The following is a 17,248-nucleotide window of genomic DNA, read 5'->3' on the forward strand; positions in this document are numbered from 1 at the left end:
AGTAATTTAATTCCCTTAATTGAAAGGGATTCACTAATCAAAATCAGTTGGTAGGTATGTAGGATTCAGGTACATATTTAATACATGCTGCAGCCTTGTCCTCTGTTACTATTTCCGTAGGAGACTTCTAATCAGATCTGGTGTGGAATTAGCCCCAGAAATAATTATACCATGTGCTAACCAATTGGGCTTGCACTAACTTATTTAAACCCTCAAAATGAAAGCTTAGTAGCTGATAACTGCATAATATATTACAGTTGTAGGCATTTGGTTATTTTTGTATGCAGTGTTGCACACACAGGAGTAATTGCATCCTCCAGACCCCAATCGCACAAAGGATGGCCTTTCAGTAGTTTTGACCACAAAATATTTACCATGTATTTAAAAACCTATGGCTTGATGAGCATGAAGACAATTATACAGTGCAGTGCCATCACCTCTTTGAAAGGAGGAGTTGTGAGACATGACTTGCAGTTATATATTTTTGGAAGTACTCCCAGATATAACAGAAAGTTTTAGCTATTTTTAACCAACAGGAGAGGTAGGATGTTGTTGATTAATTGTCCAAAGAAACAGACTGGCTTTGTAATTTTATAAGATGATAAAAAGAAAGTAATCCTTTCCAGGTTATATAGGCTCATCTCTTAATTGGATATTGCACATTTTTATCATTTTTATTAATGACATATAATTATAACAAAATAATCTACTATGGTTCATAGCAGGAATAGAATACTAGGGTCTATTTTAAGTAAAATCTATCAGTCAAGCCAAGTAAGAACTGCAACAAAGAATCCTCTAGATTTTTCCTCTAGAAAAATCAGAGGTCTAAATAAAACCTACAAACTAATTCTGCTTCCAGTTTCTTTGGCCAAGTTACTTCCTCCACTTTTAATTTCACCCCTGTGCTTCTTTATTACAGTGCATCACTTGCTGCTACACTTAAGCTCAGTGGCATTTTAAAATATGTTAACATTAAATGAGATGTGCCGAGTATGGGGCTCTGATACCGGGAACAGGTATATGAGGCTGTTGCCAACCAGTTAAACTCCCAGTGATGACCTTGCTCTGTCACTTCTCTTCCTCCTTTAAAATACAAATAGGGAATGTATTGAGGTGGGATTTCCCCTTTTCTCCGTGTGATTTTTTATTTCATTGCTTATTGATTTAATGGCAAAAAGGAATGTATATAGCTCAGCCTCATTTTTTTCCATCTGTGCATTATTTCAGCAAACTATCCTTGTGGCTAACAGAATTCCTGGTCTCTAAGATACTCCAGTCCATAAAATTATGGATCCTGTTACTGCAAGGCTCATGAAAATGTTTTTCTGTTGCTCTGTATTGTCACAAAAGCCTGAAAGACAGAGAAACTAACTTTTATGCACAACTGCTATATCCCAAATGCTCATGAGACATTTCCTTCCTAACCCCACTCCCTTTTCACCAGAAGGTAAGAACTATGCTCACTTTCATTTGTGATCAGGTTTGGGACAAGAGCCCAGAGGAGTATATTTCAAATCACATTTTTAACTGTGCCTGTGAGCACATTGACCCTTTTCTACTTTCACACTTCAAGCTGACAACTCAAAGACACGATACATTTCTTCTGCTTTCACCTCAGGGCTGGGAAATCAGGACTTTCAGTCAAATCTTTGCAGCCTTCAAAGTGTATTTTGGCAAGAAGGATGGAACCCTCAGTTTAGTTATGATTCTGCCACACTAGATTTTTGAAACAGATGTACTGCCAAGATCTTCCAGACAGCAGTTCCCAGAAAATCCAGATCTTTGGGGATCAGGAATAAAATATGCTTGAAACTTTTAGATTTCTTTATAGCCCCAATTAAAATGAAAACATATTTCTATTCATCCATGTTATATTCATCCAAGTAATCCAAATCAACATGCATTCACTGGTTAGATCAGGGTTGGCCCCATGACTTTGTAATATTTATTAAATGACCCATTTGAACTTGAACTATCTATCAGATGTTGTACCCTAAAATACTGAAACAGCATTCAATTGGGTGTCAAGTGACATCAGCTCCTGAGCTTTTGATGAAATGATTAATATTAGGATATGGTTCAAAGAAAGTCTTACTTATACTAAGATAAAATATATTTTTCATCTCCTTATCATAAAAAATAATAAAATTTTTATTTAGTGGGCCTCAGATTTACACTTGTAATGACCATCGAAGACCCTAAAGAATGTTGGTTTATGTGGGTTATATCTGTGCATATTTACCACATTAGGAACTAAAACTGAGATACTTTAAAAATAGTTTATATTAAAATAGCAATAGTAAGCACATTATCAATGTTAACCTAGGAAAACATATTTTTATTTTAAAAAGACCCTTCTTTTCCAAAACAAAAAAAAATTTGGTGAGAAGAATGGCATTAGTTGACAAGTTTGCAAATCTCATAATAGAAGGTAGTAGGATTCTCCTGTCTATTTCTGCATCCAATCTGTTGCAGTATACTGTTTTGGTTTAAGCATATGAAGAAAACCTGGCCTCACACAGATAGGTATTTGGAAAAGGGAGGAATATTTTTTATATTTTATAGCCTTTTCAGATAACTGTATACTCTACTTTGATTTTATATCAAAACTCAACAGTGATTATTTTTAAGATTTACTTTCAATGTGGAATCTGAAATCAATGAACTTATATTTTGTGGCAGGATAATACTGAAAAGGGGAAATGTCATCTTAGTATTATTTTGAAAAGAGTTTTAACCTTCCAGGCTTCCTGCCCCCAGGCCCCGAGACCACACTTTGAGAATCACTGACTTTAGTTGCATACAGTGCTATGTATGTCACTGACAAAAAGTTTGAATAAGAGAAAGTCTTCACTCTTTTGAGGGAAAGACTTTCAGCACCAAACAGAATCCATTTGGCCAGTTTGGTTTGAGAATGTTTTCAAAACTCAGCAAAGATTTGAGTACCTCCTATGTTTCCTGTGTGTACCTCATCACAAATTTCTCTAATTTCTCTCTGAAGTCCCCCCAAAACAGTTTATTAATCTGTTTTTGTTTGTTTGTTTTTGCTTTGTTTTTGTTTTGGCTGCACTGGGTCTTTGTTGTGGTGCATGGACTTTCTCTAGTTGCAGAGCTGAGACTTCTCAAGTTGCAGCATGTGGCTGAGTTGCCCTGCAGCATATAGGATCTTAGTTCCCTGACCAGGAATCAAACCTACATCCCCTTCAGTGGAAGGCAGATTCTTAACCACTGGGCCACCAGGGTAATTCCAACCCTCAGTTTTTTTTTCATCAAATTGGCACTGGATGGACCATATACATAACCTAGACAGGCCTCCCTCTTGCTCCATCTTATTTCCTAGCTCAGCATCCTGTGCCTTCACATGTGCACGAGTAATTAAAGTCAGGGTATAACCATGATGTCTCGATCACATTTCTCTGGATGACTGCAGGATGCTAATGTGCAATCATTTGTAAAGTACATTTCATATTCCCTAAATTTTTATTATTAGAGTCCAAAGTTTCACTAATGTTTAACTTTTTATGAATTGGAGCAATTCAAGATGATTTCTATAATAAATGCCACTCTCACTCAGCTTGCATCTTATATGCTTTCTTGAGTGGAAGAGAAAGGGATAGAGTTACAGCTACTGCTTTTGTAACCCTGCGTATGCCCTTTGGAGTGTGTGATGCATTTGAACATCGCCTGTCACGGGTTTCCAAATGGGGAAAAGGTTGGGAACCACTGCTCCAGTTCATCAAACCGAGACATGGGTGACTCCCACCTCAGGTCAGAATGACGGGATGAATGACAACTATGTAGTAACTGGAAATCTGCTATTAACCCCTTCTCTGCCTTAGGTACAATTGTACAGTCTGGGACTTGGAGACAAAATAAACTAGGAGTCAACCACAGAGTAATAAGCAGGGTTCAAGAATACTTGATTTTACTGCAATAGTAGGGGCCTGTCACAAAGGCAGCCACAGTCCCAAGGAGTCATGGCCAGTGAGCATGGCCTTGCTCGTGTTCTTGGGTCTCTGCAGTTGCTGTGAAGGAAAAGTCAATCCTAGCAGGACTAGTTTACTGGGTGGCAAAGAGGCAATTAGCATCATCTGATAGGAGTTTGTGTCGGGGTGAAGACAGGGATGGGAAAGAAGATGAGGGCAGAAATTAAGATGGAGAAATGATAGCCAGTAACCATTAATGAGCATCCTTGGTTCCATAGAAGACCAAAAGTATGGTAGTTGGAAAACTTGAGGGACAGCATTCAGGTACCATTTTTCAATATGAAGCAGAGAAAATAATATTTTGAGGAAAGATGGAACGCTTTATCAAACTATGAATACTTTGCAGGTGATGAGGATGGCATAAGGAAAGAATATGTATTCTTCTCTATAGTGGTAAGGAAGAGAGCGTGTCCCTTTATGCCAGTGCTGTTTTATTCTATGCTGATAAAGACCTAGAGAAAGCTACAAATCCCACTTGCCATTCCTTGAGTTCCCCAGAAATTCTCCAGATCAGAGAACCCAACTTCATGAGTGTTGAAAGGAGAGGAGGGAGTGATGAAAACACAACAGAGAAAGGGCTAAGAATTTAGAAGACAGATTCTTTGAGTAGGCTCTTCAGGCACATTTCCTTGACTCATTTGATTGGGAGTATCACAGCGTTACTGTTCTGATGGAGCTTGCAGTCTGACTAACGGAGCCAGAGTGATGCAGGGGGAAGGAGTGATGTACCACAAACAAGTAAACAAGCTAACAAAGGAACGTGTGATGACAAAATGAGGAAAGTGGTGAAGACAGCGTGTGAGCGAATGACAGTAAGGGAAGATGGAGAACCTTCTTAGAAAAGGGGAGTCAGGTACATCTGACAGCAATTAGGGTCGATCAGCTCCATAAGCTAGAAGAGCAGTATTTTGATAGTCCAAGTAATTTGTACATGTTATAATAATGATTTGCCTACATTTCAGTAGAGCTCCTTTTGAGAATTTAAGTCTGGCTCAGCTGAGGTTAGGAAAAATAATAGTAACAACAACGATACTTATTGAGTGCTTATTCTGAGCTCTAATTAGGGATCTCAAACCCCATCCCCCATCTTTCAATTAGAGGTGAAAGAGAAGTACACTGGAGGATGGTTCTTACTGGGAGTAAGGGAAAGTAGACATTCATAATAGCTTTCTGTTGCCCTCTGACCAGTCACCACAGCTTAGTGGCTGTTGTCATTCAGTCGCTCAGTTGTGTCTGACTCTTTGTGACCCCATGGACTGCAGCCTGCCAGGCTTCCCTGTCCTTCACTATTCTCCCAGCATTTGCTCAAACTCTTGTCCATTGAGTCGATGATGCCATCAACCATCTCATCCTCCATCGTCCCCTTCTCCTCGTACCCTCAATCTTTCCCAGCATCAGGGTCTTTTCCAATGAATCAGTTCTTCACATCAGGTGGGCAAAGTATTGGAGCTTCAGCTTCAGCGTCAGTCCTTCCAATGAATATTCAGGACTGATCTCCTTTAGGATGGACTGGTTAGATCTCCTTGTAGTCCAAGGGATTCTCAAGGCTCTTCTTCAGCACCACAGTTCAAAAGTATCACTTGTTTGGTGCTCAGCCCTCTTTATGGTCCAACTCTTACAACTGTGCATGACTGTTGGAAAAGCCATAGCTTTGACTATGTGGGCCATTGTCAGCAAAGTGATGTCTCTCCTTTTTAATACACTGTATAGGTTTGTCATAGCTTTTCTTACAAGAAGCAAGTGTCTTTTCATTTCATGACTGCAGTCACTGTCTGCAGTGATTTTGGAGCCCAAGAAAACAAAATATGTCACTCTTTCTACTTTTCTCCATCTATTTGCCATGAAGTGATCGCACCAGAAAAAGAAATGCAAAAAAGCAAAATGGCTGTCTGAGGAGGCCTTACAAGTAGCTGTGAAAAGAAGAGAAGCGAAAAGCAAAGGAAAAAAGGAAAGATATACCCATGTGAATGTAGAGTTCCAAAGAATAGCAAGGAGAAATAAGAAAGCCTTCCTCAGTGATCAGTGTATAGAAACACAGGAAAACAATAGAATGCGAAAGACTAGAGATCTCTTCAAGAAAATTAGAGATAGCAGGGGAACATTTCATGCAAAGATGGGCTCAATAAAGGACAGAAATGGTGTGGACCTAACAGAAGCAGAAGATATTAAGAAGAGGTGGCAAGAATACACAGAAGGTGTGTACAAAAAAGATCTTCATGACCCAGATAATCACGATAGTGTGATCACTCACCTAGAGCAGACATCCTGGAATGTGAGGTCAAGTTGGCCTTAGGAAGTATCACTACGAACAAATCTAGTGGAGGTGATGGAATTCCAGTTGAGCTATTTCAAATCCTAAAAGATGATGCTGTGAAAGTGCTGCACTCAATATGTCAGCAAATTTGGAAAACTCAACACTGGTCACAGGACTGGTAAAAGGTCAGTTTTCATTACAATCCCAAAGAAAGGCAATCCCAAAGAATGCTCAAATTACCGCACAATTGCACTCATCTCACACACTAGTAAAGTAATGCTCAAAATTCTTCAAGCCAGGCTTCAGCAATACTTGAACCATGACCTTCCAGATGCTCAAGCTGGTTTTAGAAAAGGCAGCGGAACCAGAGATCAAATTGCCAACATCCGCTGGATTATCAAAAAAGCAAAAGAGTTCCAGAAAAACATCTATTTGTACTTTATTGACATTGCCAAAGCCTTTGACTGTGTGGATCACAATAAACTGTGGAAAGTTCTGAAAGAGATGGGAATACCAGACCACCTGACCTGCCTCTTGAAAAATCTGTATGCAGGTCAGGAAGCAACAGTTAGAACTGGACATGGTTAGAATTGTACAACAGACTGGTTCCAAATTGGAAAAGGAGTATGTCAAGGCTATATATTGTCACCCTACTTGTTTAACTTATATGCAGAGTACATCATGAGAAGCACTGGGCTGGAAGAAGCACAAGCTGGAATCAAGACTGCCGGGAGAAATATCAATGACCTCAGATATGCAGATGACACCGCCCTTATGGCAGAAAGTGAAGAACTAAAGAGCCTCTTGATGAAAGTGAAAGAGGAGAGTGAAAAAGTTGGCTTAAACCTCAACATTCAGAAAACTAAGATCATGGCATCTGGTCCCATCACTTCCTGGCAAACAGATGGGGAAGCAGTGGAAACAGTGGCAGTCTTTATTTTGGGAGGCTCCAAAATCACTGCAGATGGTGATTGCAGCCATGAAATTAAAAGACGCTTACTCCTTGGAAGAAAAGTTATGACCAACCTTAGACAGCATATTAAAAAACAGAGACATTACTTTGCCAACAAAGGTCCACCTAGTTAAGGCTATGGTTTTTCCAGTGGTCATGTATGGATGTGAGAATTGAACTATAAAGAAAGCTGAGCACCGAAGAATTGATGCTTTTGAACTGTGGTGTTGGAGAAGACTCCTGAGAGTCCCTTGGACTGCAAGGAGATCCAACCAGTTCATCCTAAAGGAAATCAGTCCTGAATATTCATTCAAAGGACTGATGTTGAAGCTGAAACTTCAATACTTTGGCCACCTGATATGAAGAGCTGACTCACTGGAAAAAACCCTGATGCTGGGAAAGACTGAAGGCAGGAGGAAAAGGGGATGACAGAGGATGAGATGGTTGGATGGCATCACCGACTCAAAGGACATGAGTTTGAGTAAACTCCGGGAGTCGGTGATGGACAGGGAGGCCTGTTGTGCTGCCTCCATGGGTCTCAAAGAGTCAGACACAACTGAGCAAGTGAACTGAACTGAACTGATGGGACAAGATCCCATGATCTTAGTTTTTAGAATGTTGAGTTTTAAGCCAGTTTTTTCACTCTGCTCTTTCAGCTTCATCAAGTGGCTCTTTAGTTCCTCTTCACTCTCTGCCATAAGGGTGGTGTCATCTGCATATCTGAGGTTATTGATATTCCTCCCGACAATCTTGATTCCAGCTTGTGCTTCATCCAGCCCAGCATTTCTCATGATGTACTCTACATATAATTAAATAAGCAGGGTGACAGTATACAGCCTTGATGTACTCCTTTCCCAATCTGGAACCAGTCTGTTTTTCCATATCTGGTTCTAACTGTTGCTTCTTGACCTGCATACAGATTTCTCAAGAGGCAGGTAAGATGGCCTGGTATTCCCATATTTTTAAGAATTTTTGACAGTTATTGTTTCCACAGCTTACTGGCTAAAACAATACAAGTTTTTTGCTTCATGGTAATAATTCTGAAGTGTGAAGGGAGAAGTATGAAAGGAGCTAAATCAAGGTGTGGGCAGGGCTGCATTCCCTTGGAGGCTTTAGGGAAGGATTTGTCTTCTGACCCTTTCCAGCTTCTGGAAGCCACCCACAATGGAATGAATAAGGAAAGCATGGCCCGCTTCCTCCATCTTTAAAGCCAGCAACGTGGCATCTCTGTGCCTTTCTTCCGTAGTTGCCTCTACTCTGCTCTGCCACCTCCCTCTTCCACTTTTTTGGTCCTTGTGATGACATTGGGTCCAGCCAAATAATCTGGGAGAATCTCCTTATTTTAAGGTCAGCTGATTAGAAATCTTCATTCCATTTGCAGCTTTATTTCCCCTTTGCCATGTAACCTAGCATATTCCCAGGTTCTGGGGATTAGGACGGGAACAGCTTTGGAGGCCATTATTCTGCCTGACACAGCAACTGAAAATAAAAGTGAGAAAATTGGCAAAAGCTCTTTATCCCTCTGGAGTTCTCTCCTCACACTGGGAGTCTTGTCATCTCTCTTACTTGACACAACCACATTTGTCACAAGAATTAAAGATGCGGTATCTGAACTATATAATAATTTATAGGTTTATGTTATCTTGGAAAAGAGACAAGGAACTTACCCGAGTTTCCTTATCTATAATGGGAGAGGGTTGAAGTAGAAGTTTCTCAAAACTCCTGTGGTGTTTCTAGTCTCACCTTTGACATATCCATGACTTCATAGATTGTATTCCAAAGTATGATGTTGCATTGCCACTGGCCATGTCTGCTGAACTCCTCAAGGCCACAACATCCATGCTGACAGTTTTCTGGTTAAGTCACTATTGTATTTAATATATGCTGCCCACATCGATGAGGTCATTTCACCTAAGGTGTCAACATGTATACTTTGTGGATGTACAAAACATAAGAATAAACCAGACTTTTTAAAAAATTGACTCCTAACTTCTGCTCTGCTGATGGCAATGTGCCTTGCATTGTATCTTGCTCGTGTGGAATGATCTGTTGCTTGTGGCAGAATTTGTTTTTGCTGTTACAAACTTTGGGAGTCCTCATACCTTATAATTTTAAAATAACTTCTACTTACACAGTAACTTACAGTTTACACAATATTTTCCTATCAGTTGTTCCATATGATCCTCTGTAACAATGCCCTGAGATTGTTAATATACAGTTCTGTAATATGGGTGTAATTGTAGGGTTAACAGAGTGAACAGTTTTATCATAATCCTGCATAGACACTTTATATGCTCCTTGATGAGGGTAACAAAGGTACTGAGTAATTTGTTGGAAAACTGAGCTCAAGTAATTGATTGAAACACAGACTTACTCACATGCTGCATATGTGGCAAGAATGTGATCAGACATCCTTTAGATTTTAAATTGGACATCATTTTAATGAGCCATCTCACACTGCCTTTTATCTTTACTTTTGAAAGGAAATGCGTTCGTAGAATGCTCTCAGGCACTTTTCTTAATCATACTTTATTCTCTAGGCATTTTCCTGCCTTCTTATAGTCTTGATAGATGGTATTCACAATACATCTTCCTAAACATTTATCTGAGTATAGACAGCATTATACATATGCAAAATCCAAAGAGTTACATTATTGCAACTGCACATCAAGGTAGCATTGTTTGTAGCTGTCTATATTAACTTTCATATGTGGAAGAGTTCCCCAGATTATTTTAGAAATTAATAATTTCTCAAAAATAATTCAAACAGCCCACTTGTCCTTCTGCCTTTTTAGTTCTTAAGTTCATCTGCATAAAGCAAAAGAGAGACTTTTAGATGAATTGTAAACTCATTTAATTTCCAGACGTTGTCTAGTGTTTAAACACTAACATCAAAGCAAAGAGCCAATTATCAGAGTTCATTTGATCTGAAGCCCTGTTGCCTGAATTGCAATAGTTTTCCTTATGCTGAAAAGGAAATCTGTCACATCTCGAAGATGTAGTATTTAAAATCACTTTATCTACAGCAGTTTAACTTGAAACATGTGTTTGGGCTCACTAACCACAAGGAGGCATTGAAGCATCTCTTCAAAATGTGAAAAGCAATTTTATTATTTTTTTAAAAGTTACACCTACAGTTGCTGAATTTCATATAAACAATTATGCATATTTGTGAGTATGCATGCCTTGTAAGTTCGTGTTTGATCCACTTTTAAATTTTAACCCCTGAAGTAGCAGAAATTTTTCCTGCTGTAGAAGATTTTGGGACAATAATTCACACATTTCCAGTGGTCATGTATGGATGTGAGAGTTGGACTGTGAAGAAAGCTGAGTGCCAAAAAATTGATACTTTTGAACTGTGGTGTTGGAGAAGACTCTTGAGAGTCCCTTGGACTGCAAGGAGATCCAACCAGTCCATCCTAAAGGAGATCAGTCCTGGGTGTTCATTGGAAGGACTGATGCTGAAGCTGAAACTCCAATACTTTGGCCACCTGGTGCAAAGAGTTGACTCATTGGAAAAGACCCTGAGGCTGGGAGGGGTTGGGGGCAGGAGGAGAAGGGGACGACAGAGGATGAGATGGCTGGATGGCATCACCGACTCGATGGGCATGCGTTTGAGTAAACTCCGGGAGCTGGTGATGGACAGGGAGGCCTGGCATGCTGCGATTCATGGGGTCGCAAAGAGTCGGACACGACTGAGCGACTAAACTGAACTGAACTGAACTGAATTCACACGTGTTTTCCTTCTGCCATTCCAATGGACACGAAAGAAATGGTGGGGCTTTCATTAGTACTGACAAAGTACCTACATTAACCTTTATTGCCCTTTAAAGTTCTTTTGACTGTGTGAGCAGAAGCATATTTCTTTAGTATTTAGAATTATTTAAATACATAGTTGCAACAGCAAGGGTTTTGTCTAAAATTTGAGTATCAGTTGAGAATGATTCCAGGACATACTTCAAAATGTCACATCAGATGCATGGGTTGAAAAGGCAAAATATTTTTAAAATCTGAACATAATGTTCTTACATGCTCTTTTGAACATTCATGTTAAATTTCCAAAATTTTCCCATGTTTCTGTGATCCTGATTCCCAACAGCTTTGTTGGTATTGAAAAATATGAACCTCTCTGTTGCAGAATATGCTGCCTAGCACATCTTCCAGAGTAATGCTTAATCCCTTGAGGAGCAAGGCTCTCATTCTTAGGAGTTGGATTGTTTCTGCAAGATGCTTCAGAGACAATTCTTTTCTGGAAATGTGGACCATGACACTGAAATCCTCATATGCCATTTTACCATATTGACTTGCTCTTTCTGAGTTTTAACATCTGGTTTGCCTTTTAGGATATTCCCAGCCTGTGCGACAAAATATTGCCGATTTCAACACACAGCAGAACACGCAGCTAGGGAGGCTGTGTGACATCTTAGGTATAGTAAACACTTTTACACAATTGGCTCTTCAGGATGTTTATCAATGAATGTTGATTAAATGTTTTTGTTTTCACTCTACAAAGAAAAAGCTTGTACTTTTCTTTGAAAAGTACTTCTACTTGTAGGGCAATTGAATGTTTCATTTTAAAGAACATATTTATGGTGAAGTCAACTTGAATAAATGAGTGACATTTTAACCAATTTACTTGGGTAATTTTGTAATTCTCTTTGCTGCAGGACTGAATAAGGATTTCTCTCCTATAGCCCCAACTCTTCTTCATTTACTCAATCTGGCAGTGAAGAAAGTCAACATTTTATATCTATGTCAATATTGTCTATTATATTATGAGGAATGAGTGGAAGGTATCAGAACTATGGTTTTGCACATTGTGTTTTCATTATAAAAATAAGAGGGGAATGAAGATAGATTTAAAAGAAGCTTCTATTTAAATATATATCACCTAGTTATGAGAAAACAGAAAGTGCCTAGTGAAGGGAATTCTTAGAAACACAGACCTTGAGTGATAGACACATCTTTGTAAAAGTCGAGATCTAGTATTGGTTTGGTCAGTTTTAAATCAGACACCAACCTGGGACCTGGAAAGAAGGATACAAGAATGCTATGGCTTTGTTTGACACTGTTTGAGATGAAGTTTAATGAATAAAGGTTTCAAAGTCTAAGCAATAATTTGAATCAGCATGGGAGATCCTGGCCAGAAACTCAGGGTTAAACAAAAACTAGCCTTTTTTTAAAAATAAGTTTTCAAGTAAGAACTTCTTAGTATTGTTAAAATATAATTGCTTTGGCCCTTATTTAAGCGAAACAAGGAAGAATTTTTAATTGTCAATGACCAACTTAGCTGGCTCCCTGGAATGACATACTTTACATGATTCATATATATTTCAGCATCATTATTATTTTATAAATGCCATTTGGTAACAAAAATACATCAGTACTAGAAATTTACAGTGTCCTAAAATAATAATAGGGTAATTGCTTTAATCTATTATCTAGGCACTAATATTGTTTTTCAGCCTTACAAAAATTATTTTAATGACTTAAGATTGATTTGTTAGTGCTGAGCTATTCCAACTTAAAACCTGATGGTGGAAAGCATTGAAGTGCAGCAGAGGGCAGACTTTGCTCTAATTTATTTGATTAATTTTTTTCTTTAGCTTTTTATATACCCTTCTGTATATTTATAGTCCAAACCATCACCAAAGAATTTCTTTATAAAGGATTCTCTTTATTAGAGAAAACTTAAATGTATTAGGCTTCTATTTTAAATAACTCAATAATTCAGTCTATGTCTACCTGCAATGGAAAATTTTGCTAATATGAACCTTTCTGAGAGATTAAGAACCAAATGCCTTTTCTTTGTATACCATCTTCATGATATAACAATGCAATCCTAAAACCCCTTCAAAAGATGTAATAAAAGTTTAGAGATAAATGAGAAGATAGGAAAAGTACTTGCTTGTGAAGTAAAAATGTAAAGAAACAAGGAAAATAAGTGGTAATTTGTGGAAGAATAAATGATTTCATTTTTTAAATTCTGTTAATTCCTAGTAAAGGGTGTTGATTTTTCTGCTTATTCAGGGGAAACAAAAGTAATCTGATCACACATTAAGACTTGTTCAGATAGTGGCTGTAAAGTCAGGGTATCAGGTGGGGAGACCTCAGTGGCTAATATTTTCAACTTCTAGATGAGTTTAAGCAAGAGGGTGACTGATACTATTGACTAGCAATCAAAACAATTTCATCTTTTCATTAATTCCTTTCCAAAATCACCAGTTAATTTTGAACATTTGTTGATCCACAATCAAACTGGATAATACTGGATATTATTGTTAGTGACATAATATTCATTTGCCCAAACTGAGCAGGAAAGTTAAAATTAACAACATGATTTCTTATTATTTGTAACCCAGAAATTTCTTCCCAAGAAAAATTTAGTTTTCTCCCACTATGGAATCTTTATTATTTTTGTTGTTTGTTTTTGTGTCCTTTTTTAATACTTCAAAACCCCCACTAGTTTGGTTTTAAAAACCACTAGTTTGATGAGATACTAGACTTTTATTGAAAACACAAGATTTGTGATAACTAATTTGATCATTCAACAGTTGAACACAAGTTTTGTAACTGCTGTCTCCTCAGTTAATTTATTTTGAGGCTCATGTGGCAATGTGCTTTCGACATTAAGTAGGAGCCACTTAAGTATTTACATTTATGGAGCATTTACTCTGGGCCCACCACTGGTCCAGTTCAGAAGACACTGCTTCTAGCCACAAGATGCTCTTCTCCAGAACAGATTTCTCCTGCATGCTGTGGATCTCACTATTGTGTATGACTTTCAACTTCCTGAATCTCTCCACTCTCCCAGATCCCTTTGGTCAACTCACAAATATTTATTGACTCCTGCACACTTGACATTGTACCAGGGCATGGGGGAGTTTTTTGAAAAGGATACACCGTACCTTTAAAGAGTTTGGAGAGACAAGATCAAAGGATTTGGAATAACAAGATGGAACAGCAGAGGACACTACTTCATCGTGTTAAATCTTCAGGCACTGATTAAAAGGAGCGCAAGTGTGGAGGGTGAGGTGTAGAATCACCGTTAGTTGGCCTAGCCAGGGTGGACGTAGGGGCAGATTGGTTCATCTGTTAGTGGTTGGTTCATCAAGTTAGTTGGGCACTTATTACGTGCTGGATACTGCACCAGGTGCATTTTGTGAGTGTGTGTGTGTGTATTCATTCTTTCATTTCATACTCTCCCAAACTCTGTGCCCTGGGTGATTTTATTCTCTACTTACAAGGGAAGAAACCAGTGCTGAGAAAGATTAAATAACGTACCCCGGCTTGTATGCAGCTGAGCAAGAATTTAATCAGTCTATGCTCTGTATACTCTGCCAAACTGAACAGAGGTGTCTTAACATCCTCCCCTCTCCACCCTGCTTGATGAAGGGAACACTTTACAGTGCTTCCTCCTCTGACCTTTCCTGAGCACCTGTTCTGCATGTGCCGTGTATCTACCGCCCTCCACCATGTTTCAGGGCTGTCTGTACATGTGGAATGGTGGCTTCTCACAGGCAACATCTCAGTTGCTTTGATTCCTGTATTTCCTTTCATGTCTAGCAAAGTGCTTTGTCCCTAGTGATCAGTCAATTATTTTACGAATGAATGAGTGACTCCATTGGCTGCTGATTTCCTGTCCATACTCCCTAAAATATTCTGCAACCCAGAGTGGGTAATCTCATCTCACTATTCCATTTGGATGGGAAATTTAATTAGGATTTCTTTCTATGCACATAATAAGAAGCACATCTTAAGAAGGAGAACAGTTAAATTAAGATAGTGTTTCCTTTAAACCAAGAATCACTAGATGTCCTATTTAAGTAATATAGTCCTCTTTGGGAATGAAGAAAGGAAAAGGTTGCTTTCCTGAAATAATCATTGCTATGGTCATAATCAGACCATTTATTTGGATAGAACATTCCCAAGACCAAGCAGAATAAGAAATTGTGATTTCATCAGCTTTCTAAAGTTAATAGCTTGGTTTTATAATTTACTAAAGTTAATGGGATAAATTTTAAAAGCAGTATGCAATTCCCATTGAGGTTAATGGGAGTTTGGGGGCTAAATCCCTATGTATTTATTTGAAAGTACAATTCCATGGTACCTCTCAGTTCTCCTTCTGAAGGAATCATTGTGTCTACTTTTTGGTAATGGTGCTATCTTTTTTTTAGAGAAATACAAAGGTTTAAAAAGTTCAGTTGAATTTCTAGGATCTGTGCAAAACCAATCTAAATTAACTTGAATGTGGCTTTTGGATATGCTCTTTATTTTAAACTGCACAACATCAATCTGATGCCAGAGTTCGTAATGTCATTTACCTTTATACCAGTAATTAACGTTGCGCCTGTTGTTTTTAGATGCCAAAGTGAGCGTCATCTACATCTGCTCCCATCGAATGAATGACGAGTTGCTACTGTATTACAACAAAATCCTGAGTCTACAGGCAGCTGTCAAATCGGGGAACTTTGAGGACAGAAGTGACCTGCGGGACAGGTTCAAAATTATCACCCCTGAAGCTATAAACATCTTCACTGTGAGTTTGTCTTCTAATTACTACGGCTTCGGGGATGCAGTAAAATTAAATTGGAAATTTTATAACTTGCAACGCTCTGGTACACATCAGTGAAATATTATTGCAAGTTTAACAGCTTTACTGATTAGACTACTAGTTGGACTGTAGGAAATAAATATCCCAGTTTAACTTGCAGACTTAACTGAGCTACTGCTACCCAGTTTCTCTGTAGCTGAAGCCTAATTGTAGTTATTGGGTTGTACCATCAAGTAGGTGAATTTATAACATCTACGGTTGCTTTTTCTTAATTTTGTGTGGAGAACACCAAGGCAGAGAAAGGCTGGGGCCTGCCTGTGGTCACAAGGCTAGTTAGGGACAGTCTTTAGATCAAGGCCTCTGTTTTCTGATTTCCAAACTAGTATTTCTTGTTACATGCATCCCTGGTGGCTCAGTGGTAAAGAATCTGCCTGCCAAGCAGGAGACACAAGTTTCATCTCTGGGTCGGGAAGATCCCCTGAAGAAGGAAATGACAAGCCATTCCAGTATTCTTGGCTGGGAAATTCCATGGACAGAGGATCCTGGTGGGCTAGAGTCCATGGAGTCGCAGAAGAGTTGAACACAACTTAGTGACTAAACAACAAGAACAAATTCTTGTGATTCCATGGGTTTTTTCCCTCCCGGGGAATTTGGTCTTATATACTGTATCACATGGTTCATCATGAACAAGGTTCAGATTTTTTTTTTAACTTTTTTTAGAAACTGATTTTTAATGAGTGGAATGCATTCAGAGTGGAATCTTATCCCTAGACAAGAACTTTTGGGATTCATGGAAACATGATGGCAGTGTTTTTAGAATAAGGCAGTGCAAGAGATGGCATGAAATGAATTTCTCCATGTTTTAGCAAGAATGTAAGCTTTCCATCGTAAACAATCAATATTTTAATACCTAATAGGCTATACACTTTTGAGGAGTGTCTGAATTTGCTGATGAAGATAACTTTCTTCACTCACAAGTGCGATGCACCCAAATCAACTCTCGATCATCAGAGAAACCAGTTTCGTGGTTCGTGTAGGAAGTAGTATTGATGTGTTGAGATACTACCCATTGACGCTTCAGATGCATGATTTGACCAAAATCCTGGGGAGGGGACAGTGGGATCAAGGGATGCTCTAGCATTTCTACTTTGCTGGTGTACTCAGTGAATTTTACTCTTCTACCAAATGGCCACCTGGTGCGAAGAACTGACTTACTGGCAAAGGTCCTGATGCTGGGGAAGATTGAAGGCAAAAGGAGAAGAGGGTGGCAGAGGGTGAGATGGTAGGATGGCATCACTGACTCAATGGACATGAATTTGAGTAAATTCTGGGAGACAGTAAATGACCAGGAAACCTAATGTTCTGCAGTTCATCGGGGTCACAGTCAGACATGACTTAGTGATACTGAACAACAACCACCACCAAAATGAGGATTTTGCTTTTTCATAACAGGATACCTCAATATTCCCATAAGAGCTCTCTGCCTAGCTCTACTTCAC

General features: G+C 38.8%; 1 protein-coding gene across 1 annotated transcript in view; it reads left to right on the forward strand.

Annotated features, from left to right (window-relative positions):
* Positions 1–17,248, forward strand: part of LOC136172033 (IQ domain-containing protein H-like) — a 142,992-nt gene that overhangs the window by 33,062 nt on the left and 92,682 nt on the right. The window contains exons 6-7 of the mRNA XM_065941156.1: positions 11,539–11,622; positions 15,559–15,734. Coding sequence (XP_065797228.1) covers positions 11,539–11,622; positions 15,559–15,734 — 260 coding nt within the window. The remainder of the gene's footprint in view (positions 1–11,538; positions 11,623–15,558; positions 15,735–17,248) is intronic.

The sequence above is a fragment of the Muntiacus reevesi genome, chromosome 7 (genome assembly GCF_963930625.1).
Source record: "Muntiacus reevesi chromosome 7, mMunRee1.1, whole genome shotgun sequence".
Lineage (NCBI taxonomy): Eukaryota > Metazoa > Chordata > Mammalia > Artiodactyla > Cervidae > Muntiacus > Muntiacus reevesi.